General features: G+C 43.2%; 1 protein-coding gene and 1 long non-coding RNA gene across 3 annotated transcripts; both read right to left on the bottom strand.

Annotated features, from left to right (window-relative positions):
* Nucleotides 1-903: 903 nt before the first annotated feature.
* LOC129784629 (uncharacterized) lies at nt 904-12151 on the bottom strand. Of its 2 annotated transcripts, none has more exons than XR_008747602.1 (3): nt 10514-12151; nt 5323-5811; nt 904-1504 (listed from the first exon to the last, which is right to left on the bottom strand). It is a non-coding gene; the product is annotated as an uncharacterized LOC129784629 (long non-coding RNA). The 2 variants fall into 2 exon arrangements; XR_008747603.1 differs by lacking the exon at nt 10514-12151 and adding an exon at nt 6610-6780.
* A 5690-nt stretch (nt 12152-17841) lies between these two features.
* On the bottom strand, nt 17842-26604 carry EIF1B (eukaryotic translation initiation factor 1B). The gene is made up of 4 exons (XM_055805384.1): nt 26333-26604; nt 23792-23955; nt 22996-23097; nt 17842-22441 (listed from the first exon to the last, which is right to left on the bottom strand). The coding sequence occupies exons 1-4, from the start codon at nt 26361-26363 to the stop codon at nt 22397-22399; spliced, it is 342 nt and encodes a 113-aa protein (XP_055661359.1). The 5' UTR covers nt 26364-26604; the 3' UTR covers nt 17842-22396.
* Between the last annotated feature and the right edge of the window lie 78 nt (nt 26605-26682).

Below are 26682 nucleotides of genomic sequence, written 5' to 3'. Positions count from 1 at the left end.
AGCTGTTTGGAACAGTTGATGCTTTTCTTTTACTTAGGTAAATTATTATTGTTACATCTACATAGCAAAAGGGCAATTTTAATCTGTCTATGACTACAGAAATACAATTTTCAGGTGATATTTGGAAAAGCTTTAGATAATGCTGGACACAGAGAAAGAGACTAACGCAAATGGAAAAGGTGTCAAACCCGTAATGGTAATGAATTTCTCATAAATGCCCTCACCGATCCCTTGCAAATGAAAACTGGGTCATTGGAAAAGTTCAGTTTAAAGTACAACCCAGTTATTCACAAAGGTTATTATGTTGTGCAAAGTTTTCATAAAAACTTTGTGTCTTCTGCCAAAATTTACAATTCCTCATTGAAAATCAAAATTCAGCTGAAATACAGTTTTGCGTGTTTTTCTGAATAAGATGATATTGCATTTGGAAACATGATGCCTGGTAGCTGTACATTTAAGGCCACAAATTCCACTTTTGTGTTCTGAGTCGGGTTAGATCACCAGACTAAACCTTATGTTTAGACTCGTCCAAGAGAGAAGCTGGGAATGCTGGAAGCTTAAAAAACCTGCCCCAGATAAAAACAAGAACGATGTTTCAAGGTTGTCTGTCTTTTTGTTAGAATTTAAATGAGTCACAAGCATGTAAACAGTAAGTAAATGAAGAACAGAGCAACACAAGAGATGATACACAAAGACAAGTAATTGTATCTTCCAGTACTTCACATTATAAACTCAACACAAGGCTAACTCAGCCTTTACAACAGAGTCACTAGCCTAGCTAGACTTCTAAATTTCAAAAGGCAAGCTTCAAAGAAGATTTGGGTGCACCTCTGGATGGGAACCTCAGCGTAAACAAGCAGTTGTTTCTCCGAGCGAAGGCAACACAGAGGGGCCTGTTACAGCAATGTTGCATCTAGGCACTAAAACATGCTGTAACAGGCCCCTCTGTGTTGCCTTCGCTCCAAGCAAAATACAAGTCTATATTCCAATGGGAGGGAAGAACACTAACAGCAAGTGATACTATAAATAAATCAGGTGTAAACCGTGTGGTTGTAGACTTCAGGAGAGGAAAATAACACACATGAGGAATTCAGTTTTTCTGCTGCTGTAAGGAGACAACTCCTAGGTTTTTAGGACATTTCACTAGTTTCAGCTGTTAAACCCTAGCTTGGAGTGGCTGACAAAGATTACAAAGGACTGATGACGATGATTAGAAAGAAGAAGTCAGAAGACATGAGGGCTGAACTCTTATTGGAGAAATTGTGAAAAGCTAACAAAAAAACCCTCAGAACAAAACAATCAACGGCAGACCTGTGACAAAAACAATTACATCCTCAGGATTTCCCCTTCACCAGCAAATACCTCCAAGCAGGCAATGGTCTCCAACTTCTTTACAGTGCTAGTAAATCATCTCAGCCCCACAAGCCGCAGGCGTCCTGGGCAGCTGGTGCAAGGGCTGCTCTGGCTTTAGCAGCTGGACTCTAGAACGGACCTTTGTTGCCTCCTGAAAAAAAAAAAAATAATGTTTTTTTAATGGCAATACAACACCTTTGCCTTCACATCACGCATTCTTGTGCTCAGCTCAACCATGACCTATGTCTCATTTGTCCAAGGAGTATTTAAAGAGAGGTTTCAAAATGCCAACAGAATTTAATAAATTCTAATATCACAGTAGTGAAAGGACGCTCTTGAAAGGCATTTCAATGGTGTTGAAAAGAGGTTGAATGAGGGGCAAACCCCAGTCAGTGAGGAGATACTGGGAAAATACAATCTCCATTATGCATTTAATATCAGATGTTGATAATGTACTGTATGAAACAGTCCTGCGTGGGAAAAGAAATGAGAGCCTTCACTCTCTTACAGTGCTAAGCTGTCCACTGACATAGTAGAATAAAAGTAAGAAAAAGATACAAACATGGAGAAAAAGCATTCAGGCAGCTTTCCTGTCGATGCTGTACAGTCTTTCCAAAAATCTGAGCAAGTGGCCTGAATGAAATTAATAATCAGCTTTGATTAGAGGACCTTGCTGTATTAGCTATTTATTTATTTATGTACCCGCACACACCCACGGGCAGCAATGAGGTAATAGTCAATGTCTTTATTTCTAATGATGTGGCATATTTTTCCCAGGTTATGAAAGGCAGGTTAATATTTTATCTTACATCAATAAGTCTCTCTGTACTAAATACATAAAGGTTATTCTTGAAAACATACTCTGGCATGGCCATGAACTTACTGTAATAGTTTGTAGGAGGAAGAGTTCACTAGGTGTCTGAAGAATTTCACTGCAACTACGTGAATATACTGATCTCGATCCCCGTTACACATATTGTTGCACGTGATGTTACGGGCCGGTATTTGAAATACATGACTTATGAATTTAATATCATCTCTTATAGGCTCTGTTTCACCAGCATAGTCACTGGATGACATTGATTTCTTCTCTCTCCCCCTGCTTATCTCAAGCTCTTCCATTTTGCTTGTCTTACTGATTTTTCATGTTCACTTCACACGTTATCTCACCGGAAGCCGGTAATGAATCAATGTGGCCTCCTAAATACATGTTCTGTTACAACCCTTCGGAAAGAGCCACTTGCAGCTATCTATATCAAAATCGACTCAGTAGCTATTGCACACATCTAAACAAGAGAAAACATAGTTGTCTCAACCTGACTCACAGAAGGCCTGTACAGTCTTTCTGGGTGCATGTATTTTTAAACGCCTGCCATGATAATATGAATTTAAAAGGAAAACCCTGGAACAAGCTAGACTGAAGTCCTTAATTTCAATTAGTTAAATTTTTAGTGGCTCATCTCACAACCTTCTGCCTGGAAGCTGTGTGCCTTCCTCTCAACCCCTTCTTGTCCTATATCCAATATTACTGGAAGGCCTTCAGGGCAGGGACTAGCTCTTATTCTCTGCTTACGGTGCCATAACACACAGCTGTTCTCAGAAAGAGACCCATTGGCACAAAAGGGACACCTGAAGCGTAGATAACAGTAATACTAATTACGCGAAATAATGCCAGGACAGCTATGATGACAAATTGTTGCTATTTTTACTCCCTGCTGGTCTTACATCTTTAGGTAACATTAAAATGTAATGGTTAGTTCATTCCCATAGAAGTACTCTATTTATTCTAGCGGGCCTGCTGCAGTACATAAAGGTTCTGATACAGCTTTCTGCTATACAGAGACAGGTCTAGCTGAGAAAGGAACACTTGTACTCCAAACTGCTGCTTGAAACTAGTCAAGAGTAATAACACAGGAAACTAATTTACACTTGAAGATGTTTTAAATGGGTACTTGAGGGAAACACAGTAACATCATAACACCCTAAATTAACCAGCACCTCACTGAGAGAAAACAGGATGTTAAATTCAGGGATTTCTCCTAAGAGATTTCACGTGAGTTAAAAATCTGCTCAGCTGAACAAAAGTAGAAGATGCATATGTTCATTTTGGAGCTCTCCAACACAAAAAAGCCAACACTGAATTTTTAACATCCATCTATGCAATGCAGTGATGACTGACAATATTTGTGTGCCTTATTTATTTGCAGGCTCACACAAACCTCATCCTATCCCGCACTAAAATGGGGTTCGAACAGAGACTTGTCACAGAGGCCACCAGGGCCCTACAGTAAAGGTCAGTGGAGCCTGCATGTCCCTGGCTTGCATCAACCACCTGTGCTTCCCAAGTGACACTGCGCTGGCTGTGTCACAGCTGGTTCCAGCTACCCACTACAGGACTTCCCGGCGGGATTAAAAGTGGGTTTCCATGACTGCATTGTCTGAGCAGCCTCCTGTGAAAATCCAGGCTCAGCGTATTTGGAAAGACTTCATGGCTTGATTTGCAATGGATGAGAGCTCTCTCATTCCCATCTAACTCACTAAAGTCCAGACAGCTAAAGACTTTTCTCAACCCTGAACAAATCGTGAATGCGTTGGTAACAAACTTGAAGGGCTTACTTTGCTAGAAAACAGCATCTTGGTGTTCCACTTGTTTCTGCTTGTGCTCTTTACCAGCAAATGCTGTCCTAAACATGGACAGACAAATCAAAATTCATGCTGAATTATACAGAAAACAAATCGCCAGAGCTGAGTGAACACCAAAACCAGTGTGCAAACCCTCTGGGAAAAAGGAACTGTGTAACTCTTCTGCCAGGGGGTGGTTTTGGCAGTGAGAAGGGTTCAGTCGTATGAGGTGTCTCTAAACTTCCCAATCCCGACAGCAAAACTTAAATTAGCCTGCCTTTTGCCATCAGGCATGTGGGAGACTAGATTACATTGTCTGGGCTGAGCAACACCTCCCCATTCACAACCATCATCTGGAAGCCCTTGCCCAACTGGATCTTTTACATGGGCTCTGCTGCACTCCTGGGCAAGGAATTTAAATTCATTCATTCAAGCAGAAGGACTAAAACACTTATTTCAAAGCAACAACAAGTAAACAGAAGAATCAAAATCTCCTACACTCATTTACTTTTACAAGCTGTTTCGACTTTGAAACCAAACCAAAAACCCCAAGAGGCACCACAAGGCTTACCAGCATTGCAATTAAACTGTGAGATGACATTTGGGTTTGTTAGCTCTGCTGTGGCTAAATGAACAAACGGCTTATATGATATTAAAAGATTATTTTTTTATCTTCTCAGAAGCCCTTCCCCATTTACACGGCAGAGCATGTGATGCATTTGCCCTCCTCTTCTTTGTTGCTGTTTTTCAAAGTCTCAGTAAAGCTTCAGCCAGCGGGCCCTATGTGATGTCTCAGGACCAGCTGTCATCATGCTTCACAGCTATGAGAGTAATTCAGTTAGCATCTCTTTTATACAGTGCTTGCTACAGGGAGATTTCAAAGCCCCTCTAGCTCCAGAGGTGCCTACACCAGGAACACTGCCGTGTGAAGTCTGAGGACATTTCATGAGCTACACCTTGCTTCTGCAGCAAATTGCCAGTGGTAGTCAGCAACTGCTTTACAATATCCTCGCAGTTCTACCAGATCTATTTATGAGAAGCCTAGTTAAAATGAACGTGGTTGAGCCAATTAGACTGTAAAGGTCTTTTAGGTAATTGCTTTGGCGTGCTTAAAATTTCCAGTTGTACAGGGTGCTTCACAGTGACCTCTGAGCTCTGGCAGGTCCGGGAGATCCTCCCTAAAGAGGTCCCCCTGCCCCGTCCTGGCTTAATCCCATTTCTACCTATATGGGCTCCTGAAAAGCACATGTTTTACTGCCATCTAATGTCAACCCAGACTGCATAATCTCCTGCTGCTACAGTATTAGACTAATGCCATTAGATCGTTATTCTCCTGAACCTACTTACCTGCAGCAGGACACAGGGGTCATCACAAGTTGACTCCCCCGTTGCAGGAACTTCCCAGCTAAATCCTGCTCAGCTCTTCGCAGCGTCACCCTGCAGCCTGCGAGTCCTGTGAGTCATTTTTAGTACTGTCTGGAACCAGCAGCTGGCATCCGTCATGGTACTGAGGAGCATCCAGGAGAGGGGCTGGGAGAGGCTCAGTTCTCAGGTGGGTGGCTGTTGCGGGGAGTCCAGCCGGTGGTAGCACGTCACTAGCCCTGCTGCCCTGTCCCAGCCCGTGGTGGAGGTCTCGTGCCTGAAGATCCCATGGGAGAAGGCTGAGGAGTACCACCATGGCCGTGTGGCACCCACCCCTTGCTGACCTGGGCTGTCCAGTGGGCTGCGGGTTGCTCCACAGGGTGACACCAGCGAGAGAGCCCGGCCTCCTCTCACCAGCCAGATTTGGAGGAGCAGAAGAAAATGTCACCCGGTACAGCCACGAAAGACAGCGTACTGCCAAAAAAAGGAGAAATGGGCTCAGGTGCCGCGCACACCCTGGCAAAAGGCAGGAAGGCACATGCCTGTTTCTCGCACATGCTGAATTTGAACTGCCTGGATGGGACTGCAGAGGCACAGCAGTGTCCTTTAACTAGAGACTCCAAGTGCTTATTTCAGCATCACTTCCTACCATAACAGATTTACACAGCACTTAATCTCATTCTAATTGACCAGAACTGCCGATTGTGTTACAATTAAATTGCAGTCTAATTTTACTTAGCTATAACTGATAGGACACACAGCTATAGAAATTAAACCACATTGAAAGGAATCTGCGCTGAACACTGGTGTGAATATTAGGCTGGAATTAAGCTGAAGAAATGTGGCAACAGGCTACCATCACGGCCACCACTATTCAAAGAAATTAATATTTAGGGACCAAGGGAATCTAAAATAGTTTTCCAATGTGTTTTTTCTGCATCCAGCACTCTAAAATAGAATTCAGATTTCCGTTAAAAGGACAAAAGCTGAGACTGTCAGATGACAGTCATTGCAGGTTCAGCTTTTTCAGAGGTGTTGACTGGATACTTACTGTTGGGTATACTGGTGGGCTGAAGCCCATGCTTCTAATGCCTGTTTTTCTACTGTCCTATTTCTTCCCTCTTGCCAGACCAACTATTTTATTTAGTGCCTTGTAGAAAAGTCAGCTCATCCTACAGATAAAAGATCAAAGATGTTCATTGTGCAAGCCCTAGAACTAGGTCATTCAGCTCCCCTTCTAGATTTTATCTTCTCTCTTTTGTATTAACGAACCTGCAATGGAGGTGGCTTTTTACATTCCTTGGGCATTGAAATGAAAGCTGCCAGCACTTCATCCCCTGCAAAAACATGAGAAAAAGCCCTCTGTAATGCTGGAGAGCAAATACCTGGAGGTCCCAGCTGCCATGCCATGCTCTCTGTAGACCATAAGCTTTACTAAAGCAATTGTACATACACATTTCCAAAAGCTTTTTTTTTTTTTGGGGGGGGGGGTGGGAGGTGGGAGGGGGGAGGGAAGGGGAGACAACGACAACAGGCAGTGCTGAAAAATTTCTCAACCTCTCTCCATACATAACAGGGACCACAGACTGCACCAGCAGTGTTAATTTAACGTCAGGGAATACTCCCTCCCAACAGGCCAATAAACCCAAACCTATGTAAGGGTATATACTTTTATCCATACCAGTGTTTGATACTGCTTTCCTTTTGGCACTGCAGTGGTGACAGGGCACCCACAGATTTTACCAGGAAATAACCCCATAATGGCGACTTCATCAGCTTCAGCCACTGCCGGGTTTACCTGGCAGCAATATGTACACCTCTGGTCTCCTCCAGGATTTCATTTTTAAGGGCAGGATAGCTCACAAGCATTTGGTTTTCCATTGATAAAACATACTATTTTCAACAATGGAGTTCAAATCCCAGGTATGCAGTGGCTCATGTGGCTAGGCCTTCTCAAGAGAGCTAAACCACAGAGTGAGGCTTTGTTGCTCAGGCAGAAAAACCACCTAGAAGAAACGTGCTTTGGTCACTAGCCTGCCAGACCTAGGTGACGTTCCTCTGAAAGCCAGGCCACGGCAGGACTTTCAGCCCGAGAGCTGCAGGCTGAAAGCTGCAGAGCCATACTGTAAGATATTGTCTGGTTTCACTAACCACATGAGGTTAATGTGCAGAGAGCTATTAATCCTCCTACAAACAGATCATTTTTCAGTTCATTAAACATTATTGCTAAAGTACCAGTAGCTCTTCCTCAATTACTCACCTCTGAGAAAAGTGGCTCACAACTAAGTAAGAGGAGAAATAGATATTAAACTGTTTATTCCCATGAAATCTCATGCCATGCAGGATAATTTCTGTCATTTCATTAGGGCGGGTGTACAGAGGGACTGGGTTTGTCTGCACTTAATTATTTTGTTAATGCTGAAGAGATAAGTATTTATTCGGCCAAGCAAGCATTCATTTTATGCTTCCAGAATTTGTACGATGGGCAGAGCTGACCAACCTTTTCCTTCCAATCCCTTCCGTCACACTGCTTGACTCTGTCCCTCCAGCAATATAGAAAGCCAGCCCTGTGCCTTTTCACCCGGCTCCATGGTTCCTTAGCAGAGGGCTCCTACAGACATGTGGGGCCATCCCTTTGCTGATTGTACATCTGGATTCCAGACCCTGGCACAGCACCGGGCACTAGCAGGAGGTCACTGCTTTTGCTGCTGGAGACAGGCTGGGGGGACAGAATCAAGGTTTGAAGGAGGCAGCAAGGAAGAATGTGACCAGGAGAATACTGTATTTAAGCAGATCCTTTCTAAGCTTGCCTCTAAAGGAAGGAGAAAAAATACCCAGTAAGTGTGTGGTAGGAGGACAGGACACTGGGAGCAGATTGGGGAGGATGCCTGGTGCTGGGTGAGAAGGGAATCTTAGAAATCGTAAAAAATGCAAAGCTACCTTTGAAATCATTGTAGGCCGCACCAATCTGGATTATTAAAAGCATCCAGTTTTACTTGTAAACGGAATTTGCTCAAAAAATCTGATCAATTTATGACTTTCAGATCCAGCCCATGGATACAACCCCCAGCAGAACTCCATTTCATGCCTCCAGAACAGCTGTCAGCATCGTGAAACCTCAGTTTTCCATCCAAACCAACAACCAGCAGACCTAACTGCTTTACTTACAAAAGAACTGATCAAGGAATTAATTTCCATCCAGGTCTTAATCATCCACTCTTATTTAAAAGCAGTGTCATGGTCCTCAGAATAATCCTATTATGCAGTACAAATCGGTCCAGTTCTTCAGCTGGGAGCAAAGTGCTTTAGTGCTACTTTTTCCCCAGCTGTCAAAGTTGTTGTGTGACTGCCGATTTGGGGAAAGAAGTAACATTTAGATTTGTGTTCCCAACCGTGGACTCAATTTTGAAACCTTTACCCTGTACTCTGCATTCAAAAGCAATGACGTATAGATGGCAACTTCCTGAATTGAATGGATAGACTCCAAAAAAACAATTGATCCCAGATTTTATGCTTTCCAGTATTATAGCTTGTCCTAAAGGACAGACTCCTTTTCAGAGTACCTGTTCAGCAGGTCTGTTGGTCTCAAAGTCAGCCACAGACTGGGGCTCCATCATGCAACAGCAAACTCCTGACCTCAGGAGAGCTGCAGAGCCCAAATTGCAGCTGGTCTGTTCGGTGGGAATTTCTGTTAACCAAGTTGAAAAGAGTGAGATCTTCCCAGATCATCAACAGGTAGGAGATCCACACTTAAAGTGAGGACCAAGCTTGCTCGTTATAGGAAGCGTTAATGTATCTACCTGTCTTCAGCAATGAGAGAGAGAGCTCACAGAAAATGTTCAGACTGCTAAATTAGCTGAAATTGAGCCCCTGAACATGTGAAATGGGAGTACTTCCATTAAACTGACCCAAGCTAACCTAAATAAATGTAATTCCCAATGGTTTTCTTACTGATATCTAGACTTATGGGCTCGGTCCCTAAGTCTCATGAGATGTCTGCTTGCAGGAGTGTGCAATGCTTGAGTTATATTTACGGGTTTAATCTAGACCAGGAATGACATTGGTAAGGATTACACTCTAATCAATCTGACCTACAAACTATTTATCTTGGGATTCTGTATCTCGTGATCAATAAATTCCAGAATTAAGTGACATGTCTGCATGCCCTTGCCTCCTAGGGAACCTTTATGCTTCCCAAACAAACAAGCCAGTGCCACTCGTTTCATTTCATGAAAGGGAAGGCAAGGAGAGGCTTAGGAGAGCTTTGGGTCAAATAGACAAGTGTATTTAGGTGCCTGCAGCCCCCCAGCAATCAATAGGCACTCGGGCACCTAAGAGACTCACTGGTGCCTGTCCTTAGGTAGTATTGGCAGTTTCCAAAAGGTAGTCTAGCAGCAGCTGGCTGGCCATATGGGCTGCATCCATTTCTGGGTGTGCTCAGCCGCCAGCGAGGTCAGTGGGAGCAGGCTGACTCCTGAATCAGAGTTTTGCCTATTTCACTAATTTGCCTATTTGCCTAATTCACATTTGGAGGCAGCCAGGGACCATTCAAGGCCAATGCCATCAAGCATTCTGAAATTCTGTTCCTAAACCCACATCCGATGCCTACTTGCAAGCTATTTGGACAGGTGCAGGCACTATCCTGTGATGTTGCACAGCGTCTGGTACCACGCGCTCCGGCTCTGGGAGGCAACTCCTAGTATTGTAACTAGTGTGTTCATCCTCAGTAAAATTGACCCAGTTTTATTTCAGTGGCACTGTATCATTAATAGATCTGTCACAAACCCATAGCTTCAGTTTCCTGGCATTATCAATAGGCTATCTTTTTTCTCTCTGAGGTAGTGCAACCGCACACTAAGTCTTTGTGGGGAACAGCTGCATCTAAAGCTTTTGCTTCATGTGTTTTCTGACACGACATTAACCCTTTAGGTTAACCTTTAGGTAAACCCTTTAGGCTTCCTCCAGGCTCTGCACAAGCAAGAGTAGCCTCAGCAGTGGATCACTTTGTAGCACTTAGATACATTTACATGACCCGAGTTAGCCTGCCATGCCTATACAGGAAGGTATGTGGACAATCAAAGATCACGTAAGACCATCTAACTCTTCAATCTCTATTAAGCATGACACACTTCAAATAATGTATATGAATGTTAAATCTTACTATAAAGCCACTCACCTGAAGTTACTGCTGTTTCTCAAGACCATCTTGAATGCAGCCAGGATCAGTGCTGGAGTTACCGATGCGAGCTCAGTGCCAGTTTTCTGCTGTTGGTTGCTTTTCTCGCCTTTTTCTCTTTTCAAGTTGCCATTTTTAGCACCTTGTGCCAAATAAATCACTGCTCTGGCCCCAGGAACAATTAGCTGCTGCCTGCTGGCCATGTCGAGGCAGCTCTCATTGTTCAGCAGAACTAAGTGTCCATAGCATCTCAGCGTGCAGTAGGCTACGCCTGCCACATCAGAGTGATGCTACCCAGAATGACCTGAACCACGGTATGAGCTCACCAGCCCCAACAGGAAGAGGCAGTAAAACATCCCAACCAGAAGAGTAAGTTCCCTTTCTTCAGGGCTAATATCTTTCTTCAGGGCTATCATTTCCACCAGCAGCCAAAACTTTGTACACAGTTAACCTTAATGGAATTAATACACTCACAATACCAGGGGAAAAAAAAAAAATGCCTTCAGTACCTTTCTTACATTGTGGGAAATGCTATTGATTTATTTATTTGAAATAAATCTTTTTTTATTTATTAGGAAATTACCTACAGGGTATCAGAAGTCCCTCCCTGTACGAGTTGCGGATGTTAGGCTTTAGGCTACATTTTGGATTAGAGCTTGTTCTGCAATACAGCTGGATGGATGGCACCAGGGAGGCAGTCGGACACAAGCTATTACACCTGCTGGCTGTGGTTTGAGATCTTGCCAACGGTGAGATCAGCCAGGGCCTTCAGCAGGAAAGAGCCCTTACGGCTGTAAGGTAGGACACGATTCTCATGGAGCGCACTCTCAGGTCTATGGGTGCTGAACCAACCTGGCAGGTGCTGGCGAAGGGCTAATTAGTTTTCTCCCCTCGCTGAGCCTGGCTTACACTTCTGTATACCAGCCTCAGCAAGGAGACGCAACACATCTGTGCCTCCTCAGGATCTCGCTTGAAGTGCCTCGGCCCAAAGCAGGTGCCAAGTCAGAGAAGGTGATCAGGAAAAGAGGTGCAATGAACTTCACATTGAGCTGGTTTGAGATGGTTGGCAGCACCAGCCGTGGCTGCTCACCCAAGTGAGGAACAGGCAGTGAACAACCTAGTCCCTTCCTGCATGTCATGGACCCCACAATACAGGCAGGGTCTCTGTACCAGCCCAGAGGGGCTAACCTCTCCTCACGGTCCCAAACCTGGTCTCCCACTGTTGTTATTTTAGCTGTATCTGGTTTTGTTAAACAGTGAGGCTGGTTGAAAGAAGCTACAAAACCACGGTGCACCACACCACCAGCCCTAAAAGCATCAAACACTGACACCAACTGTGTCTGCTGAGAGAGTCCACAAACACCAAAACTCCCAAGTGGAGAGGTCAGCATCCCTGCTTTGACCAGAAACACATACATACATTATTTTAGGAAAGTATGTTTTAAATTACCGACAGATTTCTCTGGAGCCATGTCTTGGCACCACACAGCACTGACTGCAATCACGTGCCCGCGACCTAGGGTCTCACTTGATGCACATCATCTATCCATTGGATATAACCGGCTCCAGAGTTTCATAAACTCTGATCTCATGCACGCAGTGTACTTTCTAATCATGTAATCTTGTCAGTCATTGTACTGCAGCTCTTGGGGTGGGGGGTGGGTGTGTGTGTTAGAAAAAAAGGGAAGGTTAACATACAAAAGGAAGGTTTCTGTTTTACAAAGCTCCCTTTATTCACCTGAATCCTGCTAAGGTCAAGAGAGAGTCTGCTACTGACTCATAACAGCACTTGGATTGAGTGCTGAATTAGAAATCATGCTTTGTACAGTTTCAGTTCAGGAAAGAACTAGCTTCCAAAAAGATCACATGGTGCCAACTTTTGTCTTTTCTTAGCTAAAGTCCTAGGAGTACTTTCCAACACTTACTCACCAAATGAGAGCATTTTTCACTTCTATAACAGTTTTAATAGAAGTGTGGTGTTTAAAGAGCCCATTTCTAATGGGCTGCTTCCAACTCTTACAGCCTTGGGAGAGGAACAGGTCCCCAGGCACCATCCATAGCCAGATCCACCCAAATACCCTTATGAGCCCAACCAGCCTGGGGTGGCACTGCAGAGGACTGTCATCTGTACAAACTTCTGATCCCTAAAGGTGCCTGCTCTGACTTTTGCAGTGTTTCTGAATGGCTTTTTCATTGCTGGTTCCTTACAGCCCCTTCCTATAGGCAGCTGGGTCTGGTGTGCAGTCACTCCCATTGCCACCACACACACACACTGAGCTCCTCTCCTCCACCTCGTTGCAGCAGACCCACCACCTCTCCTCTGAGCCTGCAGAGAACTAAGTGGACAAGAAGTGACTCCTTAACCCCCAAAAGTAAATAATTTCCTGCCGAGTCACCTCTGAGAACTGGCTTGCTGTCACAGGAGTTGCAGCACTAGCTGGTGGAAACTGTGGAGGTGTACAAAGGCAGGTCTGCCTCTTTCCGTGGTATCTTGCCATGAGCTGACTTTTGCCTGTTAGAAGCCATAGCTGTCATCTCCTGCGTCTCCCAGTAATTTTCTTTCTTCTCTCTGAAGTGATGCCCTGGGACTCTTTTTCCTCACACCTCTTGCACCAGGGCTCAGTGGTAAGCGTGAACGGAGCTATGAGTTGTCGACGTGTGGCTGGCTGTAAGGAAAGGGTACATCTAAGGACAGATTTTAGATCCTCTCCCTCTCAGGCAGAGGAAATTTGGGGTACAGTTTCACATGGGTTGTGCTTGCAGCCACCCAGGAATGTTACCAAATTTTTCCCTCTGAATTTCCCCCATCTAAGCTTTACAGTCATTTTTCCTGGCTCAGCAGCACTATTTTCAGCATGTGCTGTCTTCCAGTGACATCTAGGGATACCGACTGGAAACAGCAAGCTGGCCATTAAGATAAGCATTGTTTAAAACCTATTTCAAGCTGAAAACCCCCATTCATTTGATTGAGACCAATTATTTAATTGCTTTAAAAAAAAAGGTCAGGAGACCCCTATCTCTCCCCAGAAACATAAAATAAACCCCAATTTGTCATGGCAGAATTTGTATTTTTAAAAATCTTTTGTTGTAATCTCCTGATAACTGTTTGTAAAACTTCAATTGCACAATGGACACAAACCTGTAGATCTTAAATAAGCCAATGGCTGAAGAAACAATTGCAATTAAGATCAGGGGAAAAGCATCCTGCCATGTTTTGCAGGATTGACGCATCATACTCCCCAAGGCCCACTCCTCATCTCATGTTTCATTAGCATTAATTTCATAAAGTGGCAACACAAGACATGGCACTGACTGGCATAACGTTTCACTCTGGTACAAAGAATGCAAGATAATAGCATTTCATTACTACAAAGCACATGAAAACGGAAAAATTCAACAGGAAGACAGAAACACTTTGACGTCAAAAAAGCAAGTTGCTTCCTGTAGCTGGATCTACTATTTACTCGTTACATTTATGGCAGTCCTCCAGTCACAAATCAGAGAGTCACCATATTTGGTGTTTCACCTACACAGGACAATGATATAGGCCATATAGGCCCATAGCTCTTACCTGCAGGGTGAGGCACAACCGACGGGATGGAAGCAGTAGAGCAGAGGGAACGGTGCCCCCATCTAGACTGCTCTGTAGCCTAGCTTGATGTCAGACTTGAGTCTGCAGTGTTGAACAGCTTATTCCTGTAGGAACAAGGCAGCAGCAGCAGCAAGGCTTCCCACCGTGCCTTCATTTCGTTACTGAAGGAGCAGGCAGGCTTCCTCCAGCGCACAGCCAGGGACAGCCAAGCAGGATTACTACCTGCCTGTGCAATATATCACATCAAGGGTGCAGAACCGCCTACGCTAGCTCTTTCAAAATCGACTTTGCCTGACTGTACAATCCACATCTGCTCTGGATTTCCTCCTGTAAATTCCTAATTCTTCACAACGCAGGACAGCAAAAGAATCCTGCACTCATTCATGCTTGGACCTTTGGAGAACCCAAGAAAATAAGTCTCTTTGATGGCAGGAGGAAACATGGAGCGTATTCTCAAAAGGAGAAGACATCAAAAGAAGTGCTCATACATGTAACAGGGGCTTTTATGTCCAAACCTGACGTATTTAAATCTACTTGCATGTAACAACAGTGTGGAGAGGGTGAGAACAGAGGCAAGCCGGTGATTTCTCAGGACCTTTTTGTCCAATGAGATAGAGCCGTGCCAGCCGAGGCCCAAATTCCAGCAAACAGGAAAAACTCTATCCAAAAGTAAAGGTCAAGTAAACTTTTGAAAAATAAGTCAGTGGATGCTTCACCAGTATCAGCCCTGCAAGATGTGATCCTGCAAATATGGTCTGTCCAATTCTATTAACTGGAGGGCAATTTCTCTTGATACATATCTGCGAAGGAACTAGAAAAAAACCTGACCCCTTTGCTCTCAGCAGCCACTTTGCCAGATCACTTAACTACTACAGAAAGTGGCAATCGCAAGCCACACCTTTTGCTTGTTTCTGCCACCTCTGCTGTTCCCATCACACAGCAGCCTACCCGAGGGCAGCGACATGCAACTTGCGCATTCCCGATGCTCACAAGAGCAGCACCCGTTGCAGCATGCTCTCCAAAGGCCCACACAACCCACGCTGTGCCTTCCGCACGTAGACCTGAGAGAAAGCACTGCTTCAGGACTGATTTAAGGCACTGAAATAAGTACAGCAAGAACTCTTCGGGCAGCAGATGCCTCTCAAGGTAATGTAAGACGGCCTTCAATTTTAATAGCTTCTTTGCAGAAATAGAACACCTAAATATGCACTTGGAAGATTCTCACATTGTCTCCTTATATTTAACTGGTTCAGCTAATCTTTCCTTTTTTAAGCAATCCCTAATGCCTTCCTCCTGAAAACATACCTTAACAATGTGAGTATAAGTAGCCTGAAATCAAATTGAGACAGGTAGTAAGATACTAGAAAGTAACAGAAGATTAGAGATGATCTCCGGAGGGGGCACAGGCAGGTGGTGTACACTGCGTAAACAGAGCAAAGATTACAGCCTAGACAAGAATCTGGCAAGCAACACATCACCACCTTTGCTAACAGCCTGTAGAGCCTCCAGACAGCTATAGAAGGGGTATTACCATTTTAAGCACGTTTCCTTTGCATTCCCCCTGCCTGTAGCCTCATCCAGCAATATGCAGCTGCCAGCAACAGGGTGTTCTTGCTTTCATACACAGAATTATGTTCTCAGATGCTCATTTTTTGTCTTCCAAATGTTGGGCTTGATGATTTCTAGAACATTACAGGCTTGTTTGGTCCCGCCCCGCAGTACAATTCCACAGCAGACAACTGTCAATCCTCCCTACTCAGAGGGTACTGCCCTGGAGTTGTTAGGATACTACTTTTATCACACAGACAAGAAGTAATTAAAGGACTGTAGAGACAGACCAACAGTAGATGCCCATTTCTGTGTGGCCAAACCACTTCCCGTGACCAGAGTGCTCTGGTACTTTGCATTTATTGCCAGAGACCAGCTGTGTATCAGCCTGCACTGCTGTGAGAACCAGCCCACACCTTGAAATCGTGCAGCTGCTTCTGTGCAGTGCAAACCGCCAAGGCAGCAGAAGCTGCCGTGTTCAGACTGGCTTCAGGGGCAGGCAACCTGAAGGGCTCTGCATTGCTGTACTTGGAAGCAAGATGCAGACACCCCCTTCCCTCTCACCCTCTGTAAAACCCTTTCTATCTTCCACAGCATTACTGAACCATGATTTGCTATCAGCGTGACTTACGCCAGTACTGGAATTCACTTCTACCACCAGGAGAAATGAAACAATTTGATGACCCCAAGAGGTGTCCCTCCCCTCAGTGCCCTTTAAAAACAGCTTAGCAAGCAAGGCAAGTGAGACAGGGATGGATGAGGACTCCAGGCCCAGCTACGTTCAAAACATAGCACCATTCACAGTATTTTTAATGAAGTAAAGATACTACTAGACAATCAGAAAGTTTCTTCATGCCACTGCAAAGTCTTTCCTAAAGTTAAGGTAAGGTAGTAAAACACTCTTCTTTCAATATACTCTATAAGGACCTTTTTCATATAAATTCTCACTCTTATAAATTATCTTGAATAATGTATGGATCAATTTACAGGTTATTATTCACTAAAGGAACCTGGACAGTGTTTTTGTTCTGTATCGTCAAGTCCTAATCTAGATCTGGGCTTTGAGTTACAGGTGTAACTCAAAGATACTGACAGTATCAGATACTGACAAGTATCAGTTTGCAGGGCCATCCTTCTCACCAGTGTTACCGAGCACAGATGTGCTGATACTACCAATATCTGTTCGGTCTGTTTACTGAGGTGTAACTCATTGCTCACCAGGAGGTACCCCTGTCGCGTAAGTATCTAACGTCTTCTGTTGGAGAGTAGCTGAAGGCCGTTTCCTCCACACCAGGGGCTGCCCTTTGGTAGGTTTTGCCAGCAGGACTCTTGAGAATATCTAACTTTTAACCTTTCTTAGCCCAGAAACATCCTCTGATTACACATTAATGCATTGTGTCATTTTCCGGGTCTACCTAAAAGAGCAACCTTCTAATTCATCTGTGGGACAGCTACTGAAACACCTGCAGTGCCACCTCTCCCATGGGGTTAACAGTCCCATCATGATGCCCAAGGATTGTCTACCTGTACTGCAGGAACAGCAGTTTCCCTGTCCAATTGTGAGAGGAACTAGGAAGACAGCTGACAGCTAAATCCTGTCTTCGAGGAACATGACCATTCTACTTGCAACCACATCTGAATTCATCTACTTGTAACTTGGAGAACTGAGCCTGGATCATGGGGGTTTTTTGCTGCACATTCATAGCAAAGAAGGCTTAAAATGGAAAAAAGCATTTATTATATACACAAGTGCTTTTAATCAGACCCCAAATGAATTTCAGAAATGTGCTGCCACACTTCACAGATGCAAGACATTCTAAAATGGCTGAGACCAGACTTGAGCATGTTACTGGCTTCATCTTAAAACACTGTGAATTTTGCTTATTCAAGAAGTTAAAAGATCCTCTTCTACCCAAAACTTTGGATCTCATGCCAATACAATCATCTTCTTTTAGAGCTGTGATATCCCAGTACAAGTCACAATATTTTTTAAGGTGGTCAGTACAGATTATGGTAGAAATTTAGAAGAGGAAATGCAACATTTCTTGAAGAAATCAAACTGATTACAAGAAGATCACATACATCACTTAAATTACACTACTTCTACCTTCCACCAAAAAAAAAAAAAAAAAAAAGAAAAAATAATCCTCCTTAAAAAGAGCACAGAATTCCATTTCTTAGAAAAGCATACATAAAACAACACTGGTACATTTTATTTCAAAAGACTTTGTCGCCTCAACTCTCCAGCAATACTCCAATACAGGTTAAGACTTGTTCATAGAGATCAATCACAGGCATGTAGCAAACATTAAAAAGGCATGCCGAGTACAAATCCTCTTTTGAGATTTATTTTTTTAAAATGTAAACTGGAAACAGTAGGCATGAAGCATCTGTACAGCAAACATAAAACAACTATTTTTTTTTCCCTTATTCATCTCAAGATTTTTTGATCTGGCAACTAGAAAATAAACCTCATGTTGCTATCCACGGGGGACACGTTCCCAACTAAACTGAATATAAATGTACGAAGAGTCTTAGGAGGAAGGCAGATTCTTAGTACCTAAATACACATGACCCTTTAAGACCACTTCTATTTCCCTAGTGGCAGTAGCACACTAATTAGAGGGACACTCAGTGACACTAATCAACACTGAACACACCAAAAGTGACAGCAGCCCCTACTGCATCCCAAAGTAATTATAAAAATGCTGGCCTCCCCCGTTCTTTAACTGGCTAAATACCAGTCCTGTACGTACTTCCACACAGTAAGAGGAACTACTGAGCCACTTCAAAGAAGGGTGTAACATATGGATCCTGTACACTACAGCCTTCCAGGAAGATTAAGGAAAAGATAACTGCTGACCACAACTCAAGGTACACCTTGCCTATACTGTAAAATCAAGAGTAGTACAGCCTGTAACAGTGCAGCACAGCGGGTAAGATCTTACACAAACTACAAACAGGCTATTGCACTACAGCAGGGTATCTGCTTACTGACAGGTCTGTAAATACCTGTATATGCATCTTCAGGACAACTACAAACTGATTATAAGCAGGACAGCAGTATAGGGCAAAATGCAGAGCTCCGCTTAATTTTTTTCTTCCAAATATTTAAAACTTAACACTTCAATAACTCCTCAAAAAAAGTTTTATAATGGCTTCAGATATGTTTATAACCTTAAATGCCAAACCCTCAAGGAAGTTTAATTAGGATTTTTAAAGATACAAACCCAGAAATTACAATGTTACACAGATCTTGCAGTCCAGGAGAATCTAAGTTAATGAAAACAGGCAAGATATAAACTTATTTCCTCAGGTGGTTTTTTGTGGGATTCCCTCCTCCCTCTCCAGAACAACATGCTTTTCATTTAGGCCGTGCAAGAACGTAGTGCAGGATGTAAGGTTTAAACAAAGCCACTGAGCCAATGAACAGCACACACACACAATCTAGGCACTATTCTTTTCAAAGGTTCTTTCACTTGAGAGGATTATTGCTCATCTGCCCATAGTTGTGCTCTTCACACTCATCTCTTGAAACACACGGTCAGATTTAGTACACCACAGGTGAAGTAAAGGGCCTGATAATTCACCCAAAAGGAGGAAGTAGGCAGTCTACACGCTTAAATTACTAAATCTCATCTTCTACAAATAAGGACTGCTACCACTACTTGGGAAGTGATGGTTTCATTGTTCGCAATTTCATTATGTAGATGGAGGCTCTGAACACACAATTCAATGAATTTATTTAACCAACACCTTATTCCTGTGTATCGGCTAAAAGAGTCACCTACAACAGCCCAATGTAACTATGCACAGCAAATTTCAAACAGCAGTTCCTACATCCAACTGCAGCTTGCGGTTAAGCCTAGATATCACCAAGAAGGCAAACAATTTGGAGATCTCAAGGACACAGATTTCACAATATTCCAACAAAAACAAGCACCACTCTTTGCAGTCTGAGCTTGCCCTGTCTCAAGTCCTACTAGTGGGTTTTAAAAGTGTTTCCTATTATTAGTTCCCTTTTACTGCCTTGACAATTATGCGCCACATCCTTTACATTTTTTACCCTGTTTTGGAATAGATGGAAAGAGTGAAACCTGCTTTCCCCTGTGAAAACAGGTTCTCACGGCAGTAATTTAAACAGTTCTTTCCCACGGTCTTCCATATTTCTCATCATTCTTGAACATGGATATATATGCCACATAGGCAGAGCTTTGACAAAAGTTTTAGCGTAAGATGATAAAACATGAAATTGTTGAAGCCTTTCCTCCAGAACATGAAGAGGCTTGGGCATGTTAACAAGAGACGCTGTTCTAGTTTAAAACACTTCAAGGATGAAAATTTCTGCTTTTCTTCTAGGAAGATTAAATTGTTTGTTGCTACAACAAATCTCATCTATTTAAACTTCAAATGTGTTACTTCTTATTCCCTCTCCTTTTAATTTTGACCTTCAAAGGGCAAAACACAAGCAGCTCCACTAGAGCGTAAGAACCAATCCACTTACCAACTGCAAGGTTCCTCCTACCGGCAAGGACTTTTAAATGAGGAAGAAATCAAAGTTTTTTCTCATTTATTCCAAACAGAATAACTATGGAGAAATGACTCAAGCTTAGGCAGTGAAAGTTAATGGAATGCCATCTGAAATGAAGACTGACTCAGTAACACATGAGACTTGCTAATCCTTTGTTAATCTCCAATTCAAAACCTACTAGAAGTACTCACATAATACCAGTAAAATAGGAGAAGATACTGCTTGCTCTTCCGCTTGGGCAGCAGAACAAGCTTTAAATGAGAATGTCATTTTTTCCCTGGCATTTGATAAAATGAAAATCACTAAGTGCTATGTAACCCCAAAAGATTAATTACTTTAGCATCTATGAATAAGGACCAGGTAAAAATTTGCAGTACAATGATTTTATTCTGCTAAAGTGTAAGACTTGCATAAGACTTACGCTTTAGATTTTCATTCCATGTGCTGGTATTTCGAGTTTTGCAACAGGCATTGCCTCCGCCTCCTCTTGAACACACTACACCTTAACGGTATACAATCTTCTGGAACATCTTTTTCTCTGGAACTGTTAAAATCTGCAACACCAGGCAAAATTTGTGGAGACTGAGAGACTGGACACTGGATACTTACAGGTGCAATTGCCTAGACCAGACAGAGAAAGGAAGTGCCATATGTATGCTTTATAACGTTCCTCTAATTGTTGCTAGTGCCATAAAAGGTTCAGATCTGAATTCAGAAATCTAAAAACAACTTCAAATGAGTTGAAATTGAGCATTTCTGTTTAGAAAGGCAACTCTGAACAGGAAACAAAGCACAGGCACGGGTGATATTAAATAATATAGTTTTGGCTATTCTTGATGTTTACTTAGGTAGTCATCAATTTTTTTTCTGAGTAAGTTTTATTGATAAATCTTAGCAGTAAAGAAATGTCTCTTTCTTCCTTTCCAGAGAACACATGGTATTACAGGAAGTGTTAACATTTCCCACTACTGTTATGGTTTCCCAGCTCAGCATGTTTTGAATTGTTTCAGAGACAATTTCCATGTCTATCTCACAAGGAAGGTAAGACCTGCTCACAAAATAATTTCATTCTGTAAAGAGACATGTCTTAAAAGCAGAATAACAAATGCCTAAAGCTAACTAAAACTAGATGAAAAGCATGGTTGAACCTATCATAACTTTAGATAACACAGAATGAACTGCCTGCTAGAAAAGGAGACTAAATCAGCTTTCTGTAGCAACACCCCAACCCCACTACAAACCCCTCCATATTAACTGTTAAACACAGCAAAACTTCTCACACTAAGACAAAAAAAGTTTAGTGCAGAGCCTGTTCCCTTCGTTACTTCTGCAAGTAATACTAGCTGCTAATTAAAGCATTCTGCTTGCCCACATTAAACGTAGTCATGGCAGAAGCCAACTCAATGTGTTTCCCCTTTACTCAGTAACAGAAGAGACACAAAATCCCATGCACCTCCTTCAAATGTTTTGGGAGTCCTACGGAAGACCTAGATGTTTAGCATGTTCTCAGGAATAGCAGCCTTAAGGAGTTCAGCTTATTTTAGCCTACTATGGTTAACGCTAGTACATCATAGTCACTGCAGTAGATTTTAGAGAAGATCCAGTTGCTTACTCAGCAAACAATTTATGTCTTATCGTGCTGCTACTAAGATACACCTACACAAAAGACTTTAAAGCTCTAGTCTTACAGCTACAGGATCACATCATGCTAAAATACTGATTTAACTAGCTAATACTTCATCACACAGATTTTCCAATTTATTCAACCATCAGTGAGCTACACTTGCCACAAAACAGTTTAGCCATTCTTTAGTAAGGCTGCTGTGCTAGTTTAAAACTTAAGCTAAAGCATTTCAGATATCCCAGAAAATATATGAATAAACTTTTATTTTTAAGCAACACCACACACTATTTTAATACAACCCACACATTTAAGTCAGGTGGAGAGTACTAAACTGAACAATCATCGCTAAAACATTTCCATTGGAAATGTGGTAAAGTTCACAAGTGTCTTCATTACCACCTTACTGAAGTTTTCTTATGTGTTTCTAGTCTACACAGCCCATGTTTCACACAGTCATGCAAATCTGAAACAAATTTGAAGTGTTTAGGTAACAGGGAAGTCCATTCACTGCAAAGATTCATTTTTCACAGAAGAGCCAGGCTAGGTAAGGCCAAATACTTCAGGGTTCTTCATCGGAGTACAGGTATTTTAGAAACCATGAACTTTCAGTTGTTCTTCCTTGACAATGCCAATCTAAGGGAGAAAAGCAACGTATTTCAGTAAAGCTTACATGCTAAGGATATTACAGTGATATCAAGTTACCACAATCTTACATACTTTGATTAAAAGAAACTGAAGTATATAGTCAGTAAAGCAGTTTTCTGGGAATGTTTCTGAGCCAGGCAGAACAACTGACTACACAAAAAAGAAAATCTTATCAAACATCTGACTTATTCTGTAGTCCTAGTGTAACATCTCTGCATCATGATTTGCATCGGTAAGCCTCTTTCCTTTACAGTGTTTTCAGTCTCAACATTATGGTTTGCATCAAAGGCTTGATTTCACAAATGAAGAACTCAAGCTGTACTGCCAGAGAACAAGTGGTATGTTGAAGCAGGGTAAATGCATTCTGCAGTGCTTTCATTCTTACTGGAGGGTTTGCTCTCATTCTGCAAGTGTCATTTTACTTTTTGGCTGAAAATACAAAGGAACTATAGTGGACATCTTTAGCTTGTTAATTAACATCAGTGCCACCTGTCACTCTAATGCTTCCAGAGAGGTTTAGATATTTATCTGCAGTCCCTCACCTCCAAGAGGAATTGGCAAATGTTCTTCCTCTGGTCACCCTGAAGCTGGATAACTTCACCGTATTCAGGATGTTCAATCACAGTACCATTACAAGCAAATTTCTAGAGAGAAACATTCATACTGTTAGGACATCTGATGTACATTATGATTTCGCTTAGTAAGTCTTTTCAGCAGAATTTTGTCACAGAAGCTGCTTACTAAATTCTGATGACAAGCAAGGCCAAGGCTAGATCTATTTTACACTGGTTTTGAGAGCAAATAGAATCTATCTGCTGATACACATAGACACAAACTAGGCTGCTGATAGTAAATTCAGGCAAGGACAGGATTAACTGTTGTGCAGAAGGAACTGGCCAACATGCATTACAAGAATGTGGAAAAAAAGTCATGACACAGCCTTTCAACTCCATGCTATTTTAAAATAAGTACTTTCATCCTGGAGAAACAAGACCTATTTTCAACAGCAACCCAGCTATGACAGAAGCAGGAATGCAAAAGAAGTTCTACTTTAAACTGATTTTATTCTTCATATCAACAAAGCCAGGTATCTTTGAAATTTTCTTGAAACATTAAGAACATATTTCATTTACTTCTTTATAGGAAAGAAACATTTAACTTTTAAACAAAAATCAAGTGTCACTAGACACTGATAGAAGTTTTGAGAAAAACAGGGAAAGGGATCAATCTGAATATTAAAGTGATGCACACTGGAAAGAATGAAATAAAACAAACATTCTGTTACTTAGTATTAAAAGCTATCATAGTCCTTTATCATTGTCAAATCAGCAACTTCACCTTTTTGAAAGCTTTCACAAGTTTCTTCTTGTCATAATCATCTGCAATTCCCTGGACAGTTGTTAGTGTCTTTCTTCCGTTTCGTTGCTGGATCCTTATGTGAATATAATCCTCAGTCCCCGCCGGGAGTAAATCGTCACCCTTTGTTGCATCAGCAAAGGGGTCTGCAGGAGGAAAAAGATTCATGTAATTCCCACAACGAAAACACTCAACCTCAAAAACTAACAGTGAAGTTTCTCACTTCACAAAGAGATTCAGGGGACAATCTTGCTGTTTTCTCCCTGTTTAAAAGCATGCTGTTAAAATCACGAGTACTTTTTTCAACAGTTGTATTAAGGCTCACCAACCTAACTCAGCATAGCACTCTCAACTGTCATGCATCCATCTTCAAGGCCTTTCTGGATATAAACAATTTTCAGCTACAGTATCAATTTAGCTCACTGCTCCTTGCAAACTGTAAATCCTGAAGCTCTGCACCTGAAAACAGGATGTTGCAAGAGAACATCAAGTGCACCTAAGTTTTAGACAGCCACGTGCATAATAAGTGAAATATGGAAGTTGTACCTGTTATCAGATCAACTGCTAAGTACATGCAAATAAAAAAAGCTCTTGTGCACCTTTACAGGTCCAAAAGAGAAGTCAGGTACTCTGTGACAACTACCACACTAGCAGCATATTAAGGCATGGATGTAATTTTTGGCTACGAATGTAAACAAAACATGGCAACAGACACCAACAGATGTCAGAGGGTCTTGTAAACCAGCACCCTTCTGCCAGTCAGTAGTTTTAGGCAAGAACTGTGACAACATTCATTTAGGCTTTGACTACAAAAAGGTCAGTTTTCAAATCCTTCCAAGTTTAAAATGAGACTAGCACAGGTGAAACAAGAATGCATTTAGGAAGAAAGGTTTCAGGGTTATACTTCTTATTCTCAGTTGCCCACAAAAAGATATTTAACACTCACTCTATCATGAAATTTCATAGCCCTGCAAGTTTCCTAATCAGTAGCTCCAAATAAATCTTGAAGCATGAACTACTTCACGTATTTTTTTAAGACAAATCACAAGTAATTTTTTGATACTGGTCAGAATCATATTGAAGAGTCTGATCTTTAGAAATTGTAGGTGTAGGTTCAACAGCCACGCAAGCTACAATTTCCCAAACTTCCATCCAAAACTTGAACGTAAAAACACTGATCAAGTTTTGTCATTCACTCAAAAAAAAAAATGTCCCGAAAGAGTAAAACTTCAGCAGAAATAGGAACAGAAGTAGTCTAGCTACAGACAGACTGACCCTTGCAGAAACAAGAATGACAAGAGCATTAAAGCCATTGAAAGCAGGATGACAATGCAAGCACCACAGGAAAAAAAGTAACAGCACTGCGAAGCCTGACTGGCTTAATTTCTAAGACATTTGTTAAGGTATGCTGAATTTCACTGTGCACCACAGTTTGTGGGGCAAACAAAAAACAAAAAAAAAAAAGGAAAAAAAGAAAATTCCAGTCAAAGAAAAAGTCAAACAAAAAGGGGTCTTGGGCATGAAGATCACTTGGCAGAGTTTAGGATTCTAGGTGGGAGATAAGACAGCGCTGTAGCTGTTAACATTGAAGCACTTTAAAAAAAAATAATCCTTTCGGCAGCACCTTCCTAAGCACAGGGTCAACTCCAGAACCGTGATTAACGCAACCTTCTCGTATTGCTTGTGTATGCAAGAGATCAATGACAAAACTGAGACCAAAAGCCTGGCAACATTATTACATAGTGTGAACTTGCTCACTTCTGTTGCCTATAGATAAGGAAGGTGGAGGAGAACCACGGCCCAGCACAGTAAACTTCCTTGCTACTACAAGAAAAACGCCCTACCATCTGTATAGCTCAAGCTACACAAACACCACTCTTTGCAGGGCATGGATCAGGTTTTGGGACATCGGTACGTGTACGATGAGGCAGCAAATCAACAAGCAGTTGGAAGCATGGAAATTATTCCCTTCCTTAGCAGAGAATATGAACTCTGGCCTCCCTATAGAGGCCATATAACATGAAGATTATAACTTTGGGACTGCGGAGCTGACAGAAAAGCCCAATTTGGGGTGCTACCAGACATGCGGGCAAACAGCGCAGTACGGGCCGCCCGAGCACGGTACACGGCAGCACCTCCTACGGCCGCGGAGGGAGCGCTGAGCCTCCCGCCCGGTGCCTGCCCGCCGCACGCCCGGCGCCCGCCCCGGCAGGACAAGGACGAGCAGCCGGAGCTGCCGCTGCGGAGTAACGGGGCAGCGCCGGGGACGGCAACCCCCGCCCAGCGGCGGCTCCAGTGTCACGGCGGGGGCCGGGGGCACCGGCGCGCACAAGCCCCGGGCTCTCGGGAGAGCGGGGGCAGGGCAACACCGGGGGCCGGGGCGGCAGCACAGGCGGCGGGCCGGGCCCGGGGCCGGGCCGGCGGAGGCAGCCGCAGCCGCAGCCCCGGGCTGGGTGTGCCGAGGGGGTGACCGCGGGGCTCCCCTGCGGTACGATGGGGTGGCGGGGTGGCGGCGGCTCTTACCGAAGGATTGGAGGTTCTGGATAGATGACATGCGATTCTGCGGCGAGAGGCTGGAGCAGCGGGGAAAAGGCCGCGGCTGGCTCCGCTCGGGTCACGTCTCCGGCTCCGCAGTGCCGGCGGGGAGGGAGCGGGGCGGGAGGGGAGGGAGCGAGGGGAGGGATGACAAAAGCCGAGGGAGGGGCGGCGAGAGAGAGAGAAAGGAGTAAAAGGAGGAAAAAGCGCAAACGCGAACAGACCGGGGTGCGAGCCCGCCGCCCCTCCCCGCGGCACACCGCCCCACACACCGCTAACGGCAGCGGCCGCCGCTTCCCCTCAGAAAATGGCGGCTGGCCCGCGCCGCGCCAGGCACG

This window comes from Falco peregrinus, chromosome 5 (genome assembly GCF_023634155.1).
Source record: "Falco peregrinus isolate bFalPer1 chromosome 5, bFalPer1.pri, whole genome shotgun sequence".
Lineage (NCBI taxonomy): Eukaryota > Metazoa > Chordata > Aves > Falconiformes > Falconidae > Falco > Falco peregrinus.
Note: the sequence above shows the minus strand (reverse complement) of the source record. Positions and strands in the feature narration are given on the sequence as shown.

What these genes read in the sequence shown, in the direction of transcription:
- EIF1B (XM_055805384.1), bottom strand. Translation starts at nt 26,363, where the DNA reads ATGTCATCTATCCAGAACCTCCAATCCTTCG. An exon ending in CCAGAACCTCCAATCCTTCG is followed by an intron (nt 23,956 to 26,332) that starts GTAAGAGCCGCC and finishes TTCCTCCTGCAG; the next exon opens with ACCCCTTTGCTGATGCAACA. An exon ending in TTGTGAAAGCTTTCAAAAAG is followed by an intron (nt 23,098 to 23,791) that starts GTGAAGTTGCTG and finishes GTTTCTCTCTAG; the next exon opens with AAATTTGCTTGTAATGGTAC.